Below are 24,766 nucleotides of genomic sequence, written 5' to 3' on the forward strand. Positions count from 1 at the left end.
TGAAGATACTCGACAAAAATACATTTGGGCATAATTGTGTGTGTTATTGTTCGTTCAAGCTCGAAAGAGAACTGTACTCTGGCATGCTGTTTTGTGCGCGCGCACGATATTAGCGCGAGTCTTTCATATTGCTCTTTCTGTCAGTCAGGACATTCACAGGCAGCGCGCTCATTTTGTCTTATCGCGCATGAATGGTTTAAACTCATTTGCATTAATAAGAGCGGGATCATGTAACACTATAGAGCCATAGGATGTCAAAAATGAACAGATGCTACGTTAATAGCGCTAATTTGTTTATTTAATATAAAATCGCAGCATTTTGCGTCATATAATCGCGTAGGCTTGACATCGCGATTGCGATATGATTAATCGTGCAGCACTAGTTTGAAGAAAGAGACCAAATGTAAAATAACATTTATGTAACTGTATAAATTAAAGATTAATCCTTATTTAAGTTACAAAAGCTTTTCAATCAAGAGCTGTAAGTGATTTCCTTGACTTTAGCTGTTGTTTGATTAACATTAAAAGCGCAGACAGCAGGAATATTAGGCTACTGTCACTTTAAAAGGGACATATCATGAAAATCTGACTTTTTCCGTGTTTAAGTGCTATAATCAGGTCCCCCGGTGTATCTACCAAACCAGAAAACGTGAAAAGTGACAACCCAGTAACTTTATTTTGGTGAGTCTTTCTCTGCAAGCATGTCAAAAATAAGCCGATCAGATTTTGCTCCCCTTCTGGCGTAGGAAGAGGATCTTATTATAATATTACGCCCCGTAATCTGCACGTTTCCAAAGCAAAGCATGTAAACTGATCAGTCCGAGCACTGAACACTATTGGACCACAGAAAAATGTCACAGTTGTCTTATTTAGACCTCAGGGAACTGGGTAAACTTGTGTAAAAGTTAAACACATGCAAGTCGATGAGATGAATCAATGTAACTCCACTACAACTATATGAATATCCGTCTAAAAGTTGAGTCTCTCCGTAAGGCTGCACTCGCCACTGGTTATTTCTGAGATTATTCCTGAGTTTTGTCATTGTGTAAAGGCTCTGCCCTCTTCTGAACGGAGGCGGAGCAGCAGCTCATTTGCATTTAAAGGGACACACAAAAACGGCGTGATTTTCCTCACACCCAAAAAGGGCCAAATTTGACAAGCTATAATAAATGATCTGGGGGGGGGGGGGTTTTGAGCTGAAATAACAGACACATTTGGAGACACCATAGATTTATAATACACCTTGTGAAAGCGTGTCACCTTTAAGACCGGATGCACGGATCCAGTACACTGAGGCCCCATCCACACTACTGCGTTTTCGTTTAGAAACGGACACCTTTTGCTACGTTTGCACCTCCCGTCCAGACTAAAACGGCAAAAAACGAAGACCTAAAACGGAGAAGTTTAGAAACGCTGCTGACCCCGTTTTGCGTTTTGAATCTCCGGAGGGCGTTTTAGTGAAGACGGGTCAAAACGGAGGACTTTAGAAACGATGACGCAGAGGCTCACGCTCGGCTCTATGATTGGGTGTCATCGGTCATGGAGTATACACAGGTAATATTCCGTACCAGTAAACTCCACCCGCTGGAACAGTTTCTTACAGTAACTGGCGCGGCTCGGGCGGTAAACGAGTGCATACTAGAAATAGAACCGACGCCTATTTTTCATGCGACACGCAAGTGTGTTGGAAGCGTTTCCAGGCAAAATAGAATAGGAAAAGATGTTTATATGTCATTTTGACACAAATACATATTAATAAATTAATTAATAATAAAGTATATGTGTATATATATATATATGTGTATATATATATGTGTGTATATGTATATGTGTATATATATGTGTGTGTGTATATATATATATATATATATATATATATATAATATAGTGATATGATATAATATTGAAATGACAAATGAACATCAATGACTTACCGAGATCGACAGGATAAATCTGGATGTTCACATCAAGGATCAGGTCCATTTTGAAAGACTCACTTTCACAGTGAAGACGAGATACTAATAACAACAAAACAAATATGTTAATGTTATAGACTGCCGGTGTGTTTGGACAACATTGAGTTTGATTTTAAAGTACTTTAGAGATTGATTCTTCAGTAACTTTGCAGCTACATGTCAGCTAGCAGTGATTTGCGTATTAGTAGAGTATTAGGTCCGGGTTAATAGTGTAAGTACTCTACTAATACTCTAATGAGAGTTAGTGGACATGTAGTTGCAAAGTTACTTATAGTCAGAAGAGTGTCTAAAATAGACCATCGAAATAAGGCGAAACCAAATATTGTTCTGGCATGAAAGGTCTTTTGTAGTGGATATAGCAGTATTATAGAGCATGATATGTTTTTATTTAGTTGTTATCTTCCCAATATCCATTATTAAAGTAGCATTTACATTAAAATAAATATTAAGTAAAAGGTTAAATATTTGTATGTTCTTGTTATTTTTTTGTACTTCATCTGAAACTTTTAGTTTTAATGTTGAATGCTCAGTATCAATTATTAATGTAGCATTTACATAAGAGAGTATTTACTTTAAAAACATTAACAAATAAACTAAAATAATTTTTATTTTAATTTATGAATATATTTTTTAATGTTTACACTCACTGTCAATAGTTTGGAATAATTAAGATTTTTTATGTTTGTGAAAAAAAGTCTCTTCTGCTGCATTTATTTGCTCAAAAATATAGTAAATATTGTGAAATATTACTCAATAAGGATACATAGGATTGATAAAAACTTGATTATTCCAAACTTTTGGCCGCCAGTGTTAAGTAAATAGTAGTTTATTATATAAATACTACTTTAATAATGGATATCGGGGTGAAAAAACGAAAGAAAAATTGTATTTCTTAAAGTAGTAAACATTAATTTCATATTCTCACCTCTGTCAAACTTTTTCCCATCCGGATCAATATCCTTCACATCAAAGATGTCCTCAAACAGAATCCCAGCCATCTGTCCTCAAACTGGCGATGTATTATCCTGGTCAAACAAAACAAGGATGGCAATATTTAACACGTGACTCTGTAAAATATGAATGAATTGCATGTCGATGTTTCATAAAGCCTCATACTAACACTCTCGTTAGTATCAAGTATACATAGCGTTTTAAATAAACGCTTTTCTGCAAATATGACATACTTTCTCCAGATATAGTGTGCGTGATATCGTTCCAGTTAAAAATGTGAGAGAACAACTGTATAAATAAACAACTCTCTTCTCATTCAACACAAATATGAAACATGCCGCGAAACAATGTGCTTCACCTCCGGCCACGTGACTTACTACTGCATCCGGTTCATGGCGCGAATTTACTACGATTAAATATATATCATTTTACTTTGCTCTAAAATATAAATATTCCGCCCTCGTAGTAAATTACACAGTCGTATTAAAAAAATAAATATATTTACATAAATAGAAAAAGTAATACATAAATAAGAATAAATAAATATAACTAATATAACACGACATAATTTTTTTTTTTTAAATCATGCCAATCTTGATTATAATAAATCCATTCTCAAATAAGCAAAGCAATAATTTTCATTTATTGAAAAAAAAAAAAAAAAAAAAACTCTCAAGCCAAATGGATCATCGAGAACTACATTTTATCTCACGTAAAACTACAAACAATTTACGACACTGCTTTCCGGCAACCATAGTTCCGTTGCGGTTGTTATGAGAAAGCGTCTTCCTCATGGTTACTGCCACGGTTAGCCAAACAGCTTCTGTTTATCCCGCGGAAATCATCTTTAATTCTATATATATCTCGACAGATTTGACATAAAACACATCAGATATGTTGAGCGACGGTTGTAACTTACATTAAACTATTCTTAATGAGGTGAGTTCTGTTCTACTCAGACTGTAAACTGGCTATCAAACAAGCAAGCTAACGTAACTATATGGGTTATACGTTATATATGTGTATTCTGCTCATTATTACACACCTAAAAATATGTGTAGTGTTTTAAGCAGCATATATAAGTCGGTTTATTCTGCGTTTGTTTTGCCTTGGACTGGAGATAGGAAAACAGGTCTCAAGTGACTTATTTGTAAAGCAAATTATGTAAGTTAACTTATTTTGTTTATTTTGTGTCGGTTTTCTCGGAGATTACATACAGCCTAGCCAGCAGAAAGCTGTTTGTTATACTATATAAAAGTATTATTTAGTATTTAGCAGTGACATCTTCGTCTTGAGATGTGATATTTTCTTTATGCTCTTCTTCCAGTATTATTAAAGTTTATGGTTTGTTGTTTTAGATTGTGGATCAATGAGCTCCAGAAAATCTGTAAAGATGGGTGAGAATCTGGCAAGTGAAAGTGATCTTCTGTCGATGATCAATGAGGTGGGCTTACAGCACTTTTAGCAGTTTATTTATTTAAGTAATATTTCACAAATATGGACATATAATGACAGATGACGTAACGGTTTACAGTATCTGAAGTTCGGCGAGTTTGAAGAGACTGCGAGAGTGTTTGAGAAGGAAATCAAACGCAAAGGAAAACCTGCCCTCAAAAGCTCCGGAGCGACACGCCGAGACTCCAGAACCAGCATCACTCATGTGAGAGTTACTGATCTCATTCACACACACACACACACACACACACACACACACACACACACACACACACACACACACACACACAACATCACATGCTCATCTGCAGTGTGTTCTAGTAGATTAACTTGCCTTATTATCTTATTATAAACTATCTGTCTGTCTATCTATCTATCTATCTATCTATCTGTCTGTCTGTCTATCTGTCATCTCTCTATATGTCTGTCTGTCTGTCTGTCTGTCTGTCTGTCTGTCTATCTATCTGTCTGTATTTCTGTTATCTGTCTGTCTGCCTGTTATCTATCTATCTATCTATCTATCTATCTATCTATCTATCTATCTATCTATCTATCTCTGTCTATCTATCTATCTATCTATCTGTCTATCTGTCTGTCTGTCATCTGTCTGTCTGTCTGTCATCTATCCATCTATCTATCTATATGTCTGTCTGTCTATCATCTATCTATCTGTCTGTCTGTCTGTCTGTCTGTCATATGTCTGTCCATCTGTTATCTATCTGTCTGTCTTCTATCTATCTATCTATCTGTCTGTCTGTCTGTTATCTATCTATATGTCTGTCTGTCTGTCTGTCTGTCTATCTATCTATCTATCTATCTGTCTGTCTGTCTTTCTGTTATCTGTCTGTCTGTCTGTCTGTCTGTCTGTTATCTATCTATCTATCTATCTGTCTGTCTGTCTGTCTGTCTGTCTGCCAGTCTATCTGTCATCTGTCTGTCTGTCTGTCTATCTATCTAATCTACCTATCTATCTATCTGTCTGTCTGCCTGTCTATCTGTCATCTGTCTGTCTGTCTGTCTGTCTGTCATCTATCTATCTATCTATATGTCTGTCTGTCTGTCTATCATCTATCTATATGTCTGTCTGTCTGTCTGTCTATCTATCTATCTGTCTGTCTGTCTGTCATATATCTGTCTGTCTTCTATCTATCTATCTATCTATCTATCTATCTATCTGTCTGTCTATCTGTCATCTATCTATATGTCTGTCTGTCTGTCTGTCTGTCTATCTATCTGTCTGTCTTTCTGTTATCTGTCTGTCTGTCTGTTATCTATCTATCTATCTATCTGTCTGTCTGTCTGCCTGTCTATCTGTCATCTGTCTGTCTGTCTGTCATCTATCCATCTATCTATCTATCTATATGTCTGTCTGTCTGTCTATCATCTATCTATATGTCTGTCTGTCTATCTATCTATCTGTCTGTCTGTCTGTCATCTATCTATCTATCTATCTGTCTGTCTGTCTGTCTGTCTGTCATATGTCTGTCCATCTGTTATCTATCTGTCTGTCTTCTATCTATCTATCTATATGTCTGTCTGTCTGTCTGTCTGTCTATCTGTCATCTATCTATATGTCTGTCTATCTATCTATCTATCTATCTGTCTGTCTGTCTTTCTGTTATCTGTCTGTCTGTTATCTGTCTATCTGTCATCTGTATGTCTGTCTATCTATCTATCTATCTATCTGTCTGTCTGTCTGCCTGTCTATCTGTCATCTATCTGTCTGTCTGTCTGTCATCTATCCATCTATCTATCTATATGTCTGTCTGTCTGTCTATCATCTATCTATATGTCTGTCTGTCTATCTATCGATCGGTCTGTCTGTCTGTCTGTCATATGTCTGTCCATCTGTTATCTGTCTGTCTGTCTGTCTGTCTGTCTGTCTGTCTGTCTGTCTGTCTGTTATCTATCTATCTATCTATCTGTCTGTCTGTCTGTCTGTCTGCCAGTCTATCTGTCATCTGTCTGTCTGTCTGTCTGTCTGTCTATCTATCTAATCTACCTATCTATCTATCTATCTATCTATCTGTCTGTCTGCCTGTCTATCTGTCATCTGTCTGTCTGTCTGTCTGTCATCTATCTATCTATCTATATGTCTGTCTGTCTGTCTGTCTGTCTGTCTATCATCTATCTATATGTCTGTCTGTCTATCTATCTATCTATCTGTCTGTCTGTCTGTCATATATCTGTCTGTCTTCTATCTATCTATCTATCTATCTATCTGTCTGTCTATCTGTCATCTATCTATATGTCTGTCTGTCTGTCTGTCTATCTATCTGTCTGTCTTTCTGTTATCTGTCTGTCTGTCTGTTATCTATCTATCTATCTATCTATCTGTCTGTCTGTCTGTCTGTCTGTCTGCCTGTCTATCTGTCATCTGTCTGTCTGTCTGTCATCTATCCATCTATCTATCTATCTATATGTCTGTCTGTCTATCATCTATCTATATGTCTGTCTATCTATCTATCTATATGTCTGTCTGTTTGTCTGTCTGTCTGTCTGTCTGTCTGTCTGTCATCTATCTGTCTGTCTGTCTGTCTGTCTGTCTGTCTGTCTGTCTGTCTGTCTGTCATATGTCTGTCCATCTGTTATCTATCTGTCTGTCTTCTATCTATCTATCTATATGTCTGTCTGTCTATCTGTCATCTATCTATATGTCTGTCTATCTATCTATCTATCTGTCTGTCTGTCTTTCTGTTATCTGTCTGTCTGTTATCTGTCTGTCTGTCTGCATGTCTATCTGTCATCTGTCTGTCTGTCTGTCTTCTATCTATCTATCTATCTATCTGTCTGTCTGTCTGTTATCTATCTATATGTCTGTCTGTCTGTCTGTCTGTCTATCTATCTATCTGTCTGTCTGTCTTTCTGTTATCTGTCTGTCTGTCTGTCTGTCTGTCTGTTATCTATCTATCTATCTGTCTGTCTGTCTGTCTGTCTGTCTGCCAGTCTATCTGTCATCTGTCTGTCTGTCTGTCTATCTATCTAATCTACCTATCTATCTATCTGTCTGTCTGCCTGTCTATCTGTCATCTGTCTGTCTGTCTGTCTGTCTGTCATCTATCTATCTATCTATATGTCTGTCTGTCTGTCTATCATCTATCTATATGTCTGTCTGTCTGTCTGTCTATCTATCTATCTGTCTGTCTGTCTGTCATATATCTGTCTGTCTTCTATCTATCTATCTATCTATCTATCTATCTATCTATCTATCTATCTATCTATCTGTCTGTCTATCTGTCATCTATCTATATGTCTGTCTGTCTGTCTGTCTGTCTGTCTATCTATCTGTCTGTCTTTCTGTTATCTGTCTGTCTGTCTGTTATCTATCTATCTATCTATCTGTCTGTCTGTCTGCCTGTCTATCTGTCATCTGTCTGTCTGTCTGTCATCTATCCATCTATCTATCTATCTATATGTCTGTCTGTCTGTCTATCATCTATCTATATGTCTGTCTGTCTATCTATCTATCTGTCTGTCTGTCTGTCATCTATCTATCTATCTATCTGTCTGTCTGTCTGTCTGTCATATGTCTGTCCATCTGTTATCTATCTGTCTGTCTTCTATCTATCTATCTATATGTCTGTCTGTCTGTCTGTCTGTCTATCTGTCATCTATCTATATGTCTGTCTATCTATCTATCTATCTATCTGTCTGTCTGTCTTTCTGTTATCTGTCTGTCTGTTATCTGTCTATCTGTCATCTGTATGTCTGTCTATCTATCTATCTATCTATCTGTCTGTCTGTCTGCCTGTCTATCTGTCATCTATCTGTCTGTCTGTCATCTATCCATCTATCTATCTATATGTCTGTCTGTCTGTCTATCATCTATCTATATGTCTGTCTGTCTATCTATCGATCGGTCTGTCTGTCTGTCTGTCATATGTCTGTCCATCTGTTATCTGTCTGTCTGTCTGTCTGTCTGTCTGTCTGTCTGTCTGTCTGTCTGTTATCTATCTATCTATCTATCTGTCTGTCTGTCTGTCTGCCAGTCTATCTGTCATCTGTCTGTCTGTCTGTCTATCTATCTATCTAATCTACCTATCTATCTATCTATCTATCTATCTGTCTGTCTGCCTGTCTATCTGTCATCTGTCTGTCTGTCTGTCTGTCATCTATCTATCTATCTATATGTCTGTCTGTCTGTCTGTCTGTCTATCATCTATCTATATGTCTGTCTGTCTATCTATCTATCTATCTGTCTGTCTGTCTGTCATATATCTGTCTGTCTTCTATCTATCTATCTATCTATCTATCTGTCTGTCTGTCTGTCTGTCTGTCTATCTATCTGTCTGTCTTTCTGTTATCTGTCTGTCTGTCTGTTATCTATCTATCTATCTATCTATCTATCTATCTGTCTGTCTGTCTGTCTGTCTGTCTGTCTGTCTGCCTGTCTATCTGTCATCTGTCTGTCTGTCTGTCATCTATCCATCTATCTATCTATCTATATGTCTGTCTGTCTATCATCTATCTATATGTCTGTCTATCTATCTATCTATATGTCTGTCTGTTTGTCTGTCTGTCTGTCTGTCTGTCTGTCTGTCATCTATCTGTCTGTCTGTCTGTCTGTCTGTCTGTCTGTCTGTCTGTCTGTCATATGTCTGTCCATCTGTTATCTATCTGTCTGTCTTCTATCTATCTATCTATATGTCTGTCTGTCTATCTGTCATCTATCTATATGTCTGTCTATCTATCTATCTATCTGTCTGTCTGTCTTTCTGTTATCTGTCTGTCTGTTATCTGTCTGTCTGTCTGCATGTCTATCTGTCATCTGTCTGTCTGTCTGTCTATCTATCTATCTATCTATCTATCTGTCTGTCTGTCTGTCTGCCTGTCTATCTGTCATCTGTCTGTCTGTCTGTCATCTATCCATCTATCTATCTATATGTCTGTCTGTCTGTCTATCATCTATCTATATGTCTGTCTGTCTATCTATCTATCTATCTGTCTGTCTGTCTGTCTGTCTGTCATATGTCTGTCCATCTGTTATCTTTCTGTCTGTCTTCTATCTATCTATCTATCTATCTGTCTGTCTGTCTGTTTGTCTGTTATCTATCTATATGTCTGTCTGTCTGTCATCTATCCATCTATCTATCTATATGTATGTCTGTCTGTCTATCATCTATCTATATGTCTGTCTGTCTGTCTATCTATCTATCTATCTGTCTGTCTTTCTGTTATCTGTCTGTCTGTCTGTTATCTATCTATCTATATATCTATCTGTCTGTCTGCCTGTCTATCTGTCATCTGTCTGTCTATCTGTCATCTATCTATCTATCTATCTATCTATCTATCTATCTATCTATCTATCTATCTATCTGTCATCTATCTATCTATCTATCTGTTATATATCTGTCTGTCTGTTATCTGTCTATCTATCAATCTATCTATCTATCTATCTATCTATCTATCTGTCTGTCATCTATCTATCTATCTATCTATCTATCTATCTATCTATCTATCTGTTATCTATCTGTTTGTCTGTCTGTTATCTATCTGTCTATCTATCTATCTGTCTGTCTGTCTGCCTGTTATCTATCTATCTATCTATCTATCTATCTGTCTGTCTGTCTGTCATCTATCTATCTATCTATCTATATGTATGTCTGTCTGTCTGTCTGTCTGTCATCTATCTATATGTCTGTCTGTGTGTCATATGTCTGTCCATCTGTTATCTATCTATCTATCTATCTATCTATCTGTCTGTCTGTCTGTCTGTCTGTCTGTCTCTCTGTCTGTCTGTCTGTCTGTCTGTCTTTCTGTCTGTCTGTTTCTAAAAAAAAATGAGCTTTTAAAACTACTAAAATAAAACTTAAAACTATTTCAAACTTAAAACCTTCAAACTTGAAGCTGCATCACTTCTGTCATTACCTGTCAAGCATTTTACAAAGCATTTATTCTTTTCTCTAAAAGAATAAAAGTTTGAAACAAAGTATAATTCATTTAAATATGTTTACTTAGTGATCAGAAAACATCTCTTTTTTTTTCATTACCAAAATACTTAGTATTTGTGAATTTAAAAAAATTAAAAATGGAAAAGCAACTGATTTATTTTTTATTCTTTTTATATATATATATAAATAAAGTTCATTATTTGATAACTTTTTTTTCCCTTCTCTTTCCTATAGGATGATTTCCTCAGCTCCTTTAATGATGGAGACTATAAAGTATTCTCTGAGCTGTGGGCTAAAAACATTCCTCCGGAGATTCGCGATTGTGATCCAACGGCACAGAAACTGGAATTCTACTTACAAATTCATTTTACAATATACCCACTGAAATCTCCCGTAGGAAGTCACGTAAGGGCACTTTATTTCTGGTAATGCAAATAAAATGACCTATTACTTTTAAATGAAATGACTGTATTGACATAGTTAAATATCCAATGCATGTACTCTGTTCGACCAGCAGATGTCCCCATAAAATAACAGGTTCAAGCAAACCTCTCGTTCAGTCAAATGCGTGATTTAAATCAATATTTAATAGACATTGTATTGACTTTCAGTCAAATGTGATAACGTTTTTGTTTAATGTGAAAACATAACTGTGTAATGCAGGATAAAGGAGAGTTTGAGAACAGGATCACACATTTCAAACACTACCTGGAGACCAGAGGAGCGGCGCTGAGCCAGACCACTGAATTCCTGCCCTTCTACGCCCTGCCGTTTGTGCCCAATCCCACGGTGCACCCCTCCTTCCAAGAGCTCTTCCAGGTGCAACACACACACACACACACACACACTAACAATCACCAAAACACCAGCTGATTAAAAGTCATTACAAAAAAATTGCTTTGAAAACTTAGGATAAGAGATACAGTCTTATAGGTACATCATACTAGCATATTGAGAAATTCATATATTTATGTGTGGCAAACATCAGTTACACTGAGCACTTGCTTCAAGTAGAGGAACCATATTTTCTCTACTTGATCATAGGATTCCTGGATGCCAGAGTTGAGAGAAAGGCTGGAGAAGTTTCTTTCAGTGACTCTGAAAGCGTCAAACAAACCGAGGCTTTTGACTTTATATGTATCCTTTTTTTCCCCCATTTTTATATATATATATATATATATATATACACCGTTGTCCAGTGGGAAGTACTTAGAAAAAGTAGTTTTAATTAATCCTGGGTAATAATTACATTTGTTCTGTCTTCAGAAAGTTCCTCAATGAAAATGTTTAACTTTTATTGACTCATTGAACCTTATCGAATGTCCCTTTTCTAATCTCATGGAAACTGCTTCTGTATGTGGAAAGCAGAAAAAAGCAGAAGTGTAAAGATGCGTTTAACAGTGTTTTACAGGTTAACACAACAGTAGTGTTAAATGCACAAAGATATCTGATAATGAAGGTAATATGAAGATAAATCAGTATTCTGCTGGTCATGTGATCTTAACATGGCGACATGAGGACATACCATTTTATTGAATAAATGTGTTCTAGACTACTTATCTATCTATAAATTACAGAAACGTGTGTGTGTGTGTGTGTGTCTGTTATTCGCATATCTCTTGAACCGTTAGTCCGATGGATTTCAAACTTGACAGGTGTCTCGCTACGGGCACTAGGGTGGTCCTTATCAAGTCCAATTTTTTTTTTGTGCAAAATGTTAGTGTCTTAACCTCTTAAACTGTTCCTTTTAACTTCAAAATTGGAAATATGCAAAAATGTTAACAAAAAAAATGATATTTAGAGGTAGCTCAATCATGTGGAAGATTGCCTATGTTAAGCTGTGCGGCGTTATTGTGATATGCAAGTAATATTAAAAGTTGCTGCAAATGAACTACATTTTATTGAAATCAGAGCAACACTGACATGACAACAATCTCAAAAAAAGCACAAAGTTTTCAACAATCCCTCATTTCTGATGCTCAGCACCCAGTGTTGACTTTTTGCAGTCTGGATAGATCCGTCGGTGATCTTCCACCACATGAAGGAGAAACTGCAATTGTTCTTCAGAGTGTGTGAGATAGCCATTGTATTCGCCTCTCTCGGCGTGATCATTGACTACTTTCATTGCATGTATGATTGCCTGTGCCTCCTGATAATCTGCCTGATTCGGCCAAAGTTCCGGGTCAATTTCAAGGAACGTAATGTAATTTTTTTAACCAAAAAATGTGCTCTAAACCCAAACAATAACCAAGGTGATCATCAATAGAAATATGTATTGATTCCACCAGGAAAGGTAAATCTGCTTAACCAGGTCATGGATGGATTCATTTGGATTTAGTTTCTACAATAAGTAAACTGAGATATGCATCTAAAATACATATTTAGGAATATATGGAGCATATGGAATATGTGGAGGTTTTTTTTGGAATTTTACTAGCCAGGTACAATACCAATTCAAATGATCGTTTTTTAACGAAAATCATCAAAATCTCAGAAAGTTTAAAGCTATTGAGCTGCCAGTAATTATTATGTTACTGCCATAAAAATTGGCATGCTGTACTTTCTTATATAAAGGAACAATTTGAAGGTTTAAGAGCATGACAATTGGAGACTTTAAAAATAAGGACCACCCTAACGGGCACGAGTAAGTGCAGTGCCAAGTTTGACGTTGTTTGGGTTAGAAATGCAAAATATATCGGTAAATATATCGGTAAAAGAAGCCCCAAGAAGGTCGTGGTTTAAAAATAAACATTCTGGCATAAACACTCTGTCAGCTACACATTAAGTCAGCTACACTGTTTACTTCTGAATATTATATTTTATTCACGGCCATCGTTTGTAGTAACCTATTCACAATAGCGTTTTTTTCTGAGTTCACTGTGGAGCGCTTATTAATTTGTGGATGTTAACTGAATCTGTAAGTCAGCTACACTGTTTATTTCGGAATATTATATTTTATTCTGGTGCGCTTAACGTTATCGCTTTCTACCATGCACAAATAAAAATGCCACTGAGCTTTTGCTGTGTAATTGTAACAATGAGCACTCAAACACACCGAACCAACAATTACTAAAAACACACACAAAAACTGATTTTGCACGGGCATTTTGCACTAGTATGACTAATAATAACCTTCATCTCGCTTAAAACGTACATATAATCATAATTACTTAAGAAGTGTCATAAAATGCTGTTTCAATAACCATAAAAATTATATTATTATAATAATTTTTAATAGAGTAATAAATGCTGTTGTTTTGAACTTTATTCATCAAAGAATTCTGATTTTTTTTTTTTTTTTTTTTTTTTTTTTTTTTCACAGATTCCATAAAGATATTAAGCAGAACAAAATGCAGTATTGGCAGTGTGTAGTATTTCCTTTTACTGTAATGTTTAGCAATAATGAAAACAGTTAGTGGAATGTTTAAATCGCTGAATCTAATTATAAGCCATATTGAAAGTGATACATGCCTTTGAAACAGGTAATGTTATGACACATCACATCACCCTTAAATAGTTTACCCGAAACCTGAAATAGCCGTGAGCATTTAATGAGTAATTGTGTAAGAGCAGCTGAACGATGCACCTTTTAATGAATTTATGATATCAACCAAAGCTGCTTTACAATACACAATAAATTGTCCACCTCAGCTATTGATGGCTGAACCTCTGTTGTAATATAGGAAAGCCTGAGGATTATGATTGCATAATCATTAAACATTGTGTAAGTGTATTGTATATAGTCGTAAAATGCACATGTTCTGGTGTTGTGTCAGAACAATGGGCTGTGGATTGTGAAAACAAGTCCTCTGAATGATGTTTAATGAGCAAACTGATGGTGTTTAAGGGGAAGGAAAATTGCTGACATTAATCCATCAAAATGAAAAATGACTTGTTGGCATGACTCCTTAACACAAAGAAACCAGAACGATGGTGGAAAAGGCAACAAAGGTGAGTTATTCTGAAGAAGTTCCTAGATTGTTACTGTTGTATTGTTGGTAGAGCCCAAAATAGGCTAAATTCTTATATAATATTTAATTAATTATTTAATTAAACTTGGCATAATTTTGTCCCTAATAATGTCCCTGTTTTTCTGTGCAAATGAAATTGCACCTGTCAGAAAAAAAAAAAAAAATTTATTTGGTTAACATGATATAAATGATATTGGATTTGTTTTTTTGTTTTTTAATTAAGATTTTTACAAAATCTTTATCTAGTATCACAAATGACTGTTGTAAGTAATTCATTGGGTCACAAGGTGAGGGAAGCATATAGAGGAAGTAGTTTTAATCCTGAATCTCCAGTCGCATTGTAAATCATGATGACGGGAAGTAATTACATTTTTTATGATATAATATAATATTAGGTTAGACTTTATTTTAAGGTGTCATTGTTACAGTGTAGTTATACATTTAAGTACTCAGTAATATTTATTAACTACATGTGTTTACTATAGGGTTAGGGTAGGATTAGGATTTGGTTGAGGGTTAGTTGCATAAGTACATGTATCATATAACAAAGACACTGTAAAATAAAGTGTTACCTAATATTATACTATAATAGAATTAGTTCTGTCAAATCGATTAATCGCGATTAATCGCATCTAACATAAAGGTTTGTAAATGTGTGTGTGTTTGTTTCTACACACATTTTCACATATTTTATGTGATTAATTGCGATTAATCGATTTGACAGCACTAAATCTAATATAATAATACAAATATGTAGATGTTTGTCAATAGTACTGTTTTTATTTAGCTGTTTTAGTGTTCATTTAGGTTAAAATGCACTGTTATACCCTGAAATTGTTAACTTTCTGTCCTGATGTGAGTCTTTTGCCTCGTGCATGCACAGTGCACACCAACCCCTGATTTGATTTTGTGTGTTTTGTCATCCAGAAGTGATTCAGCAAATGCAGCTCCATGTGACTGAGGCAGAAAGGAAGGCCACCATCTACATGAGGAGATTCGCTAAGCTGCAGGCCGACCATCACAACCTCATCGGCGTCACGGCCGAGCTGGTGGATTCACTGGAGGCCACAGTCCGTGGAAAGATGGCAAGCAAACATCAAGACATAACATCACATTACGCCCACAATTCAAAAAAAGTATGATAATTGCACATGACAAAGCTAAAACGCTCAAGGGAATGTGGTTGTTGTTTTGCAGATCTCCCCAGAGTACCTGCAGGGTGTGTGTATGCAGCTCTTCAACAGTCACATGAGACAGAGCGCTGCTCAGAGTGTAGACTTCACCAGACCCGGCACTGTGAGTCTCTGCGTTCACTGTTTCTGTGCTTTTATGAACCCTAGATGGGAATACAACTTTATATGCATTTGGCTACCAGAATGTTGGATAAAAAGTTGCAAAAACTGTTAAAATTATTAGGCTTTGTTCACACTGCACCCAAATCCAATTTGTTTTTCAAGCAAATGACTCTTTGTTCAGTCTGTACATATTACGTAAAGGAGTAGTTCACTTTAAAATGAAAATTAGCCCATGATTTACTCACCCTCAAGCCATCCTAGGTGTATAAGACTTTCTTCTTTCAGACAATAGAATCGGAGTTATATTAATAAACACCCGTCTTTATAATGGCAGTGAATTGCAACCATCAGATTGAAGCTCAAAAAAGTGCATCTATCCATCATAAAAATGCATCTATCCATCATAAAAGTGCATCTATCCATCATAAAAGTGCATCTAAGTGCATCTATCCATCATAAAAGTGTCTATACAGCATAAAAGTGCATCCATCATAAAAGTGCATCTGTCCATCATAAAAGTGCATCTATCCATGATAAAAGAGCATCTATCCATGATAAGTGCATGTATCCATCATAAAAGTGCATCTATCCATGATAAAAGTGAATCTATCCATGATAAAAGTGCATCTATTCATCATAAAAGTGCATCTGTCATCATAAAAGTGCATCTATCCATCATAAAAGTGCATCTAAGTGCATCTATCATCATAAAAGTGTCTATACAGCATAAAAGTGCATCCATCATAAAAGTGCATCTGTCCATCATAAAAGTGCATCTATCCATGATAAAAGTGCATCTATCCATAAGTGCATATATCCATCATAAAAGTGCATCTATCCATCATAAGTGCATATATCCATCATAAAAGTGCATCTATCATCATAAAAGTGCATCTATCCATGATAAAAGTGCATCTATCCATGATAAAAGTGCATCTATCCATGATAAAAGTGCATCTGTCATCATAAAAGTGCATCTATCCATCATAAGTGCATCTATCCATGATAAAAGTGCATCTATCCATGATAAAAGTGCTTCTATCCATCATAAAAGTGCATCTATCCATCATAAAAGTGCATCTATCCATGATAAGTGCATATATCCATCATAAAAGTGCATCTATCCATGATAAAAGTGCATCTGTCCATTATAAAAGTGCTTCTATCCATCATAAAAGGGCATCTATCCATGATAAAAGTGCATCTATTCATGATAAAAGTGCATCTATCCATCATAAAAGTGCTTCTATCCATCATAAAAGTGCATCTCTCCATCATAAAAGTGCATCTGTCATTATAAAAGTGCATCTATCCACCATAAAAGTGCATCTATCCATCATAAAAGTGTCTATTCATCATAAAAGTGCATCTATCCATGATAAAACTACTCCACACGACTCCAGGGGGTTAATAAAGGCCTTCTGAAGCAAAACGATGAGTTTGTTTAAGAAAAATATTCATATTTAAAACTTTGCCCTAAGTGTAAAGCAAAACTTATGCGAGTAATGCGACGTACTGCTGATATTTACACTACGCCATGATGCACTATGCTACTTCTGACATCACAAGTTGCGTAAGTTGCTCTTTATTTGTAAGTAGACTACGTTTGGCCGGAAGCTAAAATTTTACTTTGTAACGTGTTAAATATGAATATTTTTCTTACACAAACTCATCTTTTGCTTCAGAAGGCCTTTATCAATTTATGATGGATAGATGCACTTTTATCATGGATAGATGCACTTTTATGATGGATAGATGCACTTGTATGATGGATAGATGCACTTTTATGATGGATAGATGCACTGATGGATAGATGCACTTTTATCATGGATAGATGCACTTTTATGATGGATAGAAGCACTTTTATGATGGATAGATGCACTTTTATCATGGATAGATGCACTTTTTTGAGCTTCAATCTGTTGGTTGCAATTCACTGCAATTATAAAGCTAGGAAGCGTCAGGGTGTTTATTAATATAACTCCGAAAGACATATGAGGGTGAGTAAATCATGGGCTAATTTTCATTTTAAAGTGAACTACTCCTTTAATGACTTAAATTCACCCCAAATTCAAAATAAAGGTATAATAAATCATACTGTACCCAAAATCAGCTAATTCTGGAACTATTATGACTTTTGCATGGTGAGATTATATTCATGATATTTAAGCACATATTTCCCTTAAAAATTGTCATTACCGTAATGCATAAAAATTTAATTTTCATTACCGTAATGCAAATTTTGAATATGTGATTGTGGTATTATTAGCCACTTTAATTTAAAATAAAAATATTATTTCCCATACAGTAATGAATCAACACTGAGAATACAAAACAGTCTCAAAAATAAAATGTCTGGATGCATTATGGTAATGTTTTTTTTTTTTTTCGTTAATAAGAATTGGACGGGACAACTAAAAATGCTTTATTGTCATGAAAGTAGTTACAAATGCAAAATACAATTTTGTTGAGAGCACATAAACCGAGAAATTTTAAATCATGTCCGTCATGACATACTCACTCAATCACCACAGTTATGAATTTACACACATAACTAGTTTATTTTTATTTTTATATGTGATATCCCCCCCCCCCCCCCCTCATGCTTTTCCATCGTTTTTATGTAAACATGCACTAGACAAATGTGTTTGACCGTTGTGCCTCACGTCTTTTGTGTAAAAAAATAAAATCCATTCTCATTACCATAATGCATCCAGAAATGTTTGATATTTTATATTTTTTCAATGGTGAGAAATCAGCATAAATGAATGTGGCGAACACTACCAGAATATGTAATTTGTAATTTTTGTCATCACATTACAGCAATGAGAATAGGTTTTTATGCATTACAGTAATGACCAATTTGAAAGAAAATGTGCTTGATTATCATAAATATAATGATTAACAATTGCAAAAAATCATAGTAATCCTAAAATAAGCTTAATTTTAAGTGCAAAATGATTTTTCATATTTTCCTTGACATGGTGTTCTAAAAGATGTACCTTTCATTATTATTCATTCCACTTCCCCGTTTCTTACATTTAAATAAAAAAATATTTTTTTTTAATAAAAAGCACGTTCTGTGTTCACATTTACCGCTGTTCGGTGAATTTTCGCAGACGAAATCCAGTCATTTCAATAGTAATCCAAATGAAAGATTTCCACGCACAGATTCGCAAATGAAATTTCACTAGTGTGTTCAGACAGTGCGATTCATATTTGGTGTATTACCCCAAAATCAAAATAAATATATAATAAAAAAAATATTGTAACTAAAATAAGCTTATTCTAAAACTATTATGACTTTTACATTGTGACTATTTTCGAAACAATTAAGCACATAAATTGTCATTACCGTAATGCATGGAAATCGAATTCTCATTACCGTAATGTGAATAAAAAAATTACAGTTATAGATTGTTGTAGTGTTTGTCACTTTAATTAATGCTCATTTAAAAACAATCTTTTTCATATTATTACAGTAATGAATTACCATTGGGAAATTTCACTGAAAGTTTACTAATGTGACAACTTTAAAGATACACTAATTGGAGCTTTTTTTAATGTATTGCTTTTATGGGTCTGTTTTTTTTTTTTTTTTTTTTTCATGATTTATTAACGTAACGCAACTAAAGTGTTACATAACGTATGTGATGAGTATTTGTACTATTGAAAACCTGACATTTTTCACATTCAGAGCCTCTTAAGGATCGCACATCGGTTGGATAATCTGACATTCCCTGAGATGTTTGATATTTGACTTGCTTTTGGAGCTAGTGTGTCCTCACTCATTTCTTCCTGTGTTTGTTTGTGTGTGTCTGACCATCTGTTCATGAAGGGATATTACTCTATGAGCCCTTATGATGATGGATATGTAAGTTGCTGAGTGTTTAATCGTCGTACTTCCTGCCCGTCCTGGTCTTGCCTGCGTAACCATTAGCCCTGCCTGTCTTCTTCCTCCTTTGTATTTCGTCCCAAAGCCTTCTAGTTCATCTAGTTCCCATTAAAGACCGCCTTAGTGTCATGGGACATACGTTCTTGTTCAGTCTAAGAATGATCCACTTTGTCCAACAGGCATGTACATTGTTGCTGAATCTCAAAGGAAGCACATAATGCTGAATGCTTTGAAGACTGCTTAGTATTTTTGTTTCACTTATTTGTCTCTAGTTCCCCAGAGTTGACGACAGTGCTATATATTGCAGGTCACATCATGAAAAATATTTCCTTTTCCCTTTTGATATAATCTCTGACTTCCAGGCATCAGATAAACAAATCTCATGCTCGCCTATGCTTGTTAACAGTGCCAGGTGTTGTGCTTCAGAAACATGAGTCACCGGATTGTGTTGAAGGAGGAAGGAGGAAAAAATAAATACACCAAAAATAAGTAATATGCCGACTTAATTCAACATTCTATGAAAACAAGAGAAATAACAATAACAATAATTTATATATATTATATAGAAAAAATTGTGATTCTTATAATGACACAATATGCCTGGTGCGTGGCATTGATCAAATATTAAGCAACATTGATGGTAGTAAATGTTTCTTGAGCATCAAATCAGCATATTAAAATGATTTCTGAAGGACCATGTGACACTGAAGACTGGAGTATTGATGCTGCAAATTCAGCTTTGACATTTACATTTTAGCATATTCGATTAGTTATTTTAAATTGTGTTAATATTTCACAATGTCACTGATTATACTGTATTTCTAACAAATAAATGCAGCCTCGGTGAGCAAAAGAGACCTCCTTCAACCAGGATAGGCTCATTATGTGCAAACCCTCATTGTGAAATCCACATACGCAGACCGACTCGCAAACATCCTAAGCAAACACTTCAAGATTTGCCAAACTTAGGAATGTTCGCATGAATAACTTTGACTATCCGGAATGTTCTCCTCAAACCAGTTTGAAGTCAAACTTGCATAATAAGAACAGCCCTTCTGAGAAGGATGTTTACATTTGGCAGGGAAAGGTCCTCATGCCTCATGAATCTGAATATCTTAGATATCAATCCTTATTCCCCCAAATAACGCTCACCCGATCCACCTTCTCCTGGGTTTCGGTGTATCCCTCCCCCATGGGAAAGAGTCTAATTGCATCCTTAAGATGCCAGAATTTGCTCTGTTGGAAATTAGATCCTGCAGGTGCAGCGCTATAATGATCTTGGGGAATTCCTTTCACTAACGCCCCGTCCTAAAACCTTCCAGCTTTGCGAACCAGGTCATTTATTTGTTTCAGGTCATTCATTGCATGTACTCGTAACACCCCCGTACTGCATGCGGTCGCAACTGTTGTAAAACGCATGCTAGTTTATTACGGAATACTCACGTTGAGCTAGAATAACTAGCGAAAAGTTCACTAACACACACACACACACACAGGCATTTTGTTTTTATTTGCATGCCGATGTATCAACAAATTATAATTTTTTCTTCTTGATTTAGGCATCCTCACTGCTGAGGGCATCTGTCGCACCTCAGTAAGTTGTTGTTTTTTTTACTTTGAGATTGATAAAAAGATTGGTGGAAAGTGGTTTCGGGAGTAATCGAGGGTCTATCTGCTAAACATTTGATAACTTGATGTAGATCAGCGGTTTTCCCACTTTTTTTTCTTTTTTATGCCAGACCCCTAAATATGGTGATCTGTTTGTATGGCCCCGTTTTTTAAATATTAGTTTTTCCAAGTATTAAGACCCATTTACATTGTTTGAGGGAAAAATGTTATGTGGAATATAAAAAAGACTATATTTTCTTCCCAGAATTAAATCATTTTCATTGACCCGAAGCAAGTATAAATATTATTACGGTGTATATATACACATATTTAGCTGTATTATATTATATTATAAATATTTGATATGTCAATATCTACAGCTGTCGATAAAATAATTGCAGTCTTTACAGACACTCATTCTTTAAATGTTTAAAAATTGATTAAAATATTATCTCAACTAGCTTATTAACTTTGGCATCTTGTACTTTCCAAGTCATTTAAATGTAATTTTGTAAATGCAATCTAACCAGACCTTGGAAACATGATCTACTGTTTTTTTACACCATAGAATTTCCAGCAGTAACCTGAAGAGCAAGATCTCATGTGCCGATTTGTCATCTTTTTACTTCCTGCTCGCAGGAGGCCCAAAGACGTGCCGTTGCTGCCTTCGCTTGACTACGAAAAGCTGAAGAAAGACCTCGTGAACGGATCAGACCGACTGAAGGCTTTGCTGCTTCAAGCTTTGCGCTGGGTAACTCAGAACAAAAAACATCAACACTTTTGCTGGCGGGATCGCAGGGTTGGGAATCAGATACGTTAAAAAATGACCATTTCAATTCCTCTTATCGATTCCTTTGTGTGCATTTTAAACCATTCAAGACTCTTGTTTTGCAATAAGACTTAGAATAAATATGAATTATATCTTAAGTTTTTTTTTTTTTACCTTATTGGAATTGAAATTAGGAATCGATAAGAATCAGAATCGTTAAAATTCCAACGTTACCCAACCATAATCGGTCCTGATGTATCCCATAGTTTCTGCCACAACATCAGAATTACTACAGTTAGAGGTGTTTTCTAAATCAAGGATCACTGTTAGTATTGCTCAAACCCAAGAAAATGATTTCGGAGTGGGGTCTTTTGACATCCGCTGAAAATACCTGAGCAATCGCATAGCCTGGGTTTCCCCATGCTGCCGTGCGATTTTATTCACGCTGCTAGGCAGCCTGGACACCATGGACCAGATTTTCCCCTCAAAAAGGGAACCAATCACAGAACGGGGAGGGAACAGCAAGACGATGACGACGTCTATGCGACACACCGAAGCAGTTTGTTTATATCTATGGATCCAACATGGCAGCAGACGCGAAGTTACCTTTCGATGCAGCCTTAGATAGTGTTCTAAGTAGTTTAGTCGCTGAACGCCATCGTGTACACATCTCTGACCCATCGTCTTCTTCCTCGTCGAATTTCTGTCGCTCTACATACGTCATCTGGTATAATTGAAACGATTGGCTATGAGATACGTACAGGCGCATTTGATAGACATTCGTAGCGCCCAGTAAACGGCTCTGGGCATTCGTAAACCACGCCTCAGATACGAGAAAATGAACATGTGGTTCCAATGAGACGAGGTCTGACGTTAGCCAGGCTAGCAATCGCATAGAAACATGCTAAGAACCACTGCAGTGTGTACGTGGCCAAATTGCAAATGTAAATCCGTTAAACTTAAGGGTTAGTTTAGTTTTGTAAGGGATATTTTGTTGTTTCTTTGAGGTATTTTCTGTCCTATGGAATATGCATTCGCATCACATGCCAATTTTCTTGTCATTTTCCATTGGTCGGCAGAGGTTGACTCGATCTCTTCACGGTGAGCAAAGAGACACAATTCTACAGGCCTTCATCAGCAATGATCTTCTGGAGCGGTACAGTGCCGAACAGGTACTTAACAAACTCCTTGTCATTTGCCATTTTTGTGTATTGTATGGAAAACTGCATGTTGGATAATTTAGCAATTCTAAGATAATATTTAAAATAACATAATTTATTGGGGGCGCTGATATCATGTATTTAGCTATTTTGACACATTGTTTCCAACACTTAATCTCCTGTATGCTGCCTCAGTGCAAATACGCAAAACATTTTTTATGCTTATCAGTGTTACTATAAATAAACACAGTTCCACATCATTTTTTTTTTTTTAGCACATTCTCTATATGGACTATATTTTAGGATAGTATTAGGGATGCACGATATATCGGCCACCAAAAATCGGTATCGGCCGATAAATGTTCATTTTTAATGTTATCGTTATCGGCCCAATAAGAAAACTAGGCAGATATATTAAAGCCGATAAATAATGTATTATTTCCTTCAGTGGAGACACTTCAGATGCGCACTGTTCAACATGATGTTTTTTAAGTACTTGAAATATGATTGGAATCACTTCAAAAAGGAAAATATAGTTAAGTGCAACGCAAGTCTGTCATATAGGCAACATAAAATTACAATGAGAACATTATAATTGTGTGCTTGGGACATGGATTTTAAGGGTGAGACTTTTGTTTTTGTATTCAGGCTCTCAAAAATTATATAATAATTTGGATTTAGATTTATCGGCCAATATATCGGTTATCGGCTTTCGAATATAAAGAATAATCGGTTATCGGTATCGGCCAAAATGTTCATATCGGTGCATCCCTGGATAGTATGCAAAATCAGTTAAAATAGACCCCTTTTAATCGACCCCTTTTATATCATTCCAATGTATTCAAATTGCATTTGGAAGTTCACGATGAGGACAGTTATGAAACTGACATTTCAAACTCTTCTCAAATGTGTCATCTCAGGTATTTATGATAAATGTGGATGATCCGGTTTCAGCAGTTTACGTGACTTGATTAATTTCCAGTCAATGTCATCAAGTTTCCTTGTGGGACAGTCTAGTCAGCTGTCTTTCGGTCTCCAGACTACATGAAATTGTCCTTTGCAGACAACACATTGTACCAAGAGTAACTTTTTACATAATCATATTGTGTACTTTGCAGAAAACTGTTCTTCATCTAATAAAATCCAAAAATGAGATTGTCAGACAGTATATGGCAAGACTCATCAATGCCTTTGCCTCATTGTGTGATGGTAAGTGAAAACTATTTTTTTTCTCTTTTTGTTCCTTAAAGCAGTTAAGCAAACAAGGACACACCAATCATAAACACACACACACATCCCTCCATCGCTCTAGGTGGCACTATAATAAGCAAAGTTGTGATGTACCTCCAGAACGGTTTGGGCTAGAATCAAAAATCTGCCCCTGAATCTGCACCTTTTTTCCGCCTTTTTTTTGTTTGTTTTACTCGTTCTAGACGCTTGACTACAGATTATACTTCCTCATGTTTGTATCCCCACCCACAGACAGTTGATTTGACAGATTATTAACAGAACACTTATTGTAAAAGTAGGTTTATCACTGAAAATAAACTGCGTTATGTTTAAAAATATGAAAACATTCATTAACATTATTGTGACTAAAAGTTTGCTTAGAAGTATTTCCTATTCAAGCAAGCCGGTATTCTACTCTGGTCAAGCGTATCCAATAGGAGTGGTCTTGGACAACAACATGCCCAGTGCATTTTGGGTGTCTATTACCTATTTGCCAAAAGGGAAGACTGTTTTTCTGGTTTCTCTAGTCATGTAGCACGATTTCAGTTTTTTGTTTCGCCAATCT

The 24,766-nt window shown here is 35.7% G+C and overlaps 2 protein-coding genes across 5 annotated transcripts in view; one reads left to right on the plus strand and one right to left on the minus strand.

Annotated features, from left to right (window-relative positions):
• The window catches only part of polr2h (RNA polymerase II, I and III subunit H), a 4,850-nt gene extending 1,529 nt beyond the window's left edge, over positions 1 to 3,321 (minus strand). Inside the window, exons 1-3 of the mRNA XM_084415759.1 lie at positions 3,161 to 3,321; positions 2,902 to 3,001; positions 1,935 to 2,018 (exon numbers count right to left, since the gene is read on the minus strand). Coding sequence (XP_084271885.1) covers positions 1,935 to 2,018; positions 2,902 to 2,974 — 157 coding nt within the window. The 5' untranslated portion in view covers positions 2,975 to 3,001; positions 3,161 to 3,321. The remainder of the gene's footprint in view (positions 1 to 1,934; positions 2,019 to 2,901; positions 3,002 to 3,160) is intronic.
• A 407-nt stretch (positions 3,322 to 3,728) lies between these two features.
• Positions 3,729 to 24,766, plus strand: part of armc9 (armadillo repeat containing 9) — a 53,436-nt gene continuing 32,398 nt past the window's right edge. The window contains exons 1-15 of one of the 4 annotated variants that reach the window (XM_084415755.1): positions 3,746 to 3,866; positions 4,048 to 4,091; positions 4,286 to 4,371; positions 4,462 to 4,587; positions 10,508 to 10,678; positions 10,937 to 11,092; positions 11,318 to 11,410; positions 14,200 to 14,224; positions 15,172 to 15,329; positions 15,442 to 15,540; positions 19,378 to 19,413; positions 20,994 to 21,028; positions 21,682 to 21,793; positions 22,891 to 22,983; positions 24,090 to 24,180. In XM_084415755.1, coding sequence (XP_084271881.1) covers positions 4,297 to 4,371; positions 4,462 to 4,587; positions 10,508 to 10,678; positions 10,937 to 11,092; positions 11,318 to 11,410; positions 14,200 to 14,224; positions 15,172 to 15,329; positions 15,442 to 15,540; positions 19,378 to 19,413; positions 20,994 to 21,028; positions 21,682 to 21,793; positions 22,891 to 22,983; positions 24,090 to 24,180 — 1,270 coding nt within the window. In that variant the 5' untranslated portion in view covers positions 3,746 to 3,866; positions 4,048 to 4,091; positions 4,286 to 4,296. Of the gene's footprint in view, positions 3,867 to 4,047; positions 4,092 to 4,285; positions 4,372 to 4,461; positions 4,588 to 10,507; positions 10,679 to 10,936; positions 11,093 to 11,317; positions 11,411 to 14,199; positions 14,225 to 15,171; positions 15,330 to 15,441; positions 15,541 to 19,377; positions 19,414 to 20,993; positions 21,029 to 21,681; positions 21,794 to 22,890; positions 22,984 to 24,089; positions 24,181 to 24,766 lie in introns of all 4 variants that reach the window. The other 3 variants (XM_084415756.1, XM_084415754.1, XM_084415757.1) reach the window with 3 other exon arrangements.

The sequence above is a fragment of the Rutilus rutilus genome, assembly GCF_951802725.1.
Source record: "Rutilus rutilus genome assembly, chromosome: 8".
Classification (NCBI taxonomy): domain Eukaryota; kingdom Metazoa; phylum Chordata; class Actinopteri; order Cypriniformes; family Leuciscidae; genus Rutilus; species Rutilus rutilus.